This window comes from Apaloderma vittatum, unplaced genomic scaffold (assembly GCF_000703405.1).
Source record: "Apaloderma vittatum isolate BGI_N311 unplaced genomic scaffold, ASM70340v1 scaffold25930, whole genome shotgun sequence".
Taxonomy (NCBI): domain Eukaryota; kingdom Metazoa; phylum Chordata; class Aves; order Trogoniformes; family Trogonidae; genus Apaloderma; species Apaloderma vittatum.
In genome coordinates, this window is record NW_009696629.1 from 1 (window position 1) to 2,113 (window position 2,113).

Sequence of the window (2,113 nt, forward strand, 5' to 3'; positions counted from 1 at the left end):
AGAGGAGCCTCAACCGGGCGTCGGTGGAGAACCTGCTGACGGAGATTGAGATCCTGAAGACCATCCACCACCCGCACATCGTGGAGCTCAAGGACTTCCAGGTGGGGCTGGGGGCTTCCCTGGGGGCTGGGGAGACACACACTGAGCCACCACTGGTCCCACTTGTGTCCCGGAGCCCATCCTGGCTCCCCAAGGATGTATCTGTGGGGACCACTGCCAGCAGTGGGCAAACCGGTCCAGGCAGATCCTGTGTGGGTGGGAGAGGTGATGGGACCGGCTGGGGTGGGATGAAAGGGGTCCTTTCTGACCACATCTACCTGATCATGGAGTTCTGCGCCGGGGGGGACCTTTCCCGCTTCATCCGGATGCGCAGGATCCTCCCTGAGAAGGTGGCACGCATCTTCCTGCAGCAGCTTGGTAGGGCCACCATTTGCAGGGATTTTGGGGAGATGGGACAGGGCTGCAGTGATGTCCTCCCCCTCGCTTCCACATGCCTGTCTGTATGCTCCAGCCTGTGCCCTGAAGTTCCTCCATGACCGCAACATCTCTCACTTGGACCTCAAACCGCAGAACATCCTCCTGAGCTCCCTGGAGAACCCCCAGCTGAAGCTGGCAGGTCAGGACCGGGTCCCAAGGAAGGACTGGGATTTGGTAATTCCTTCTGTCCCTGACACCTCCATGAGCTCTCCTTGATGTCTCCCTGTCCTGCCCTCCTGCAGATTTTGGGTTTGCACAGCACATGTCACCGTGGGATGAGAAGCATGTCCTGCGGGGCTCCCCGCTCTACATGGCCCCCGAGATGGTGTGCCGCCAGCAGTACGACGCCCGGGTGGACCTGTGGTCGGTGGGCGTCATCCTTTACGGTGGGCTTCTGCTTTTATTTCCCCTGCTTCCTGGAGTTTGACCTGGGGTTTCCCCATCTCCATCTCCCCCTTTCCACCCCTCCCTGCAGAAGCGCTTTTCGGGAGGCCACCCTTTGCCTCCCGTTCCTTTGCCGAGCTGGAGGAGAAAATCCGCAGCGACCGGGCTGTTGAGGTAACGTGGGTCGGGATGTCCTTCCCCATGGTGGGGCTGTGGTGTGGGCCAGTGGTCTCATCCTCCTTCCCACCCCAGCTTCCCAGCCGGCCCCTGCTCTCCCCGGAATGCCGGGATCTCTTGGGACAGCTCTTGGAGAGGGACCCTGCGAAACGCATCTCCTTTGAGCGCTTCTTTGCCCACCCTTTCGTGGATATGGAGCACGTCCCTGGCCCCGAGAGCCTCTGCAAGGCGGTGAGCGGGGTGCTGGGCCTGCTGGTCCATGGGCATGCAGGGAAGTTCCGAGCCCTGAGTCCCTCCTCATTCCCCCAGACGGAGCTGGTGGTGGAGGCGGTGAAGAAGGATCAGGAGGGGGACGCCTCCACTGCCCTCTCCCTCTACTGCAAAGCCTTGGAGTATTTTGTGCCGGCTCTGCACTGTGAGTCCATCCCAGGGGGGTGCATTGTGGGTCCTGGGCAGTGCTGGCTGCATTTGGGGGTCACAGTACTCAGGGGGAGGCCAGTCTGCAGCCCATCCGCCCCAATGTTCTGTTGCTCTCCCCTCTAGATGAAAGCGATGCTCGCCGGAAAGAAGCCATCCGAGCCAAGGTGAGCCAAAAATCCCTGGGGAGGTGAGGAACAGCATCCATCTAATTTAGCTTGGCAAGATGCACCCCTGTCTTCTGTCCCTCGTGGTAGGGGTCCCCTCACACATTCCCCCCCTCGCTGTGGGCAGGTGGGACAGTACATCTCTCGAGCAGAGGAGCTGAAGGCGTTGGTCACCTCCAGCAACAAGAGCCTCCTGCAGCAAGGGAACCCAGCCAGAGAGCTCCTTAAAGGTAGTGGGTTTTTGGGAACCCCCCCAGCATCAGAGTGGGAAGGGAGGTACCCGGTGCAGCTTTAGGCTCGAAAAAAAGCCCTCTCTAACTCAGTGTCCCCTCGCAGAGATGGCCAAGGACAAGCCTCGGCTCTGTGCTGCGCTGCAAATGGCTTCTGCTGCTATCGCTAAGGTGAGCAGGGGATTCAGGGGACCCTCGAGTGGAAAGGCAAAGAACAAACTTAAGTGAGGAGGGAGCCGGTGTATCCTCTCCCCCTCAGCT

The 2,113-nt window shown here is 60.3% G+C and overlaps 1 protein-coding gene across 1 annotated transcript in view; it reads left to right on the plus strand.

The window, feature by feature from the left end:
• Positions 1 to 5: 5 nt before the first annotated feature.
• ULK3 (unc-51 like kinase 3) overlaps positions 6 to 2,113 on the plus strand; it is a gene marked incomplete at both ends in the record, with an annotated part of 2,457 nt that continues 349 nt past the window's right edge. Inside the window, 10 exons of the mRNA XM_009875747.1 lie at positions 6 to 106; positions 302 to 417; positions 512 to 616; positions 720 to 863; positions 953 to 1,035; positions 1,114 to 1,269; positions 1,348 to 1,453; positions 1,582 to 1,622; positions 1,750 to 1,852; positions 1,959 to 2,075. Coding sequence (XP_009874049.1) covers positions 6 to 106; positions 302 to 417; positions 512 to 616; positions 720 to 863; positions 953 to 1,035; positions 1,114 to 1,269; positions 1,348 to 1,453; positions 1,582 to 1,622; positions 1,750 to 1,852; positions 1,959 to 2,075 — 1,072 coding nt within the window. The remainder of the gene's footprint in view (positions 107 to 301; positions 418 to 511; positions 617 to 719; positions 864 to 952; positions 1,036 to 1,113; positions 1,270 to 1,347; positions 1,454 to 1,581; positions 1,623 to 1,749; positions 1,853 to 1,958; positions 2,076 to 2,113) is intronic.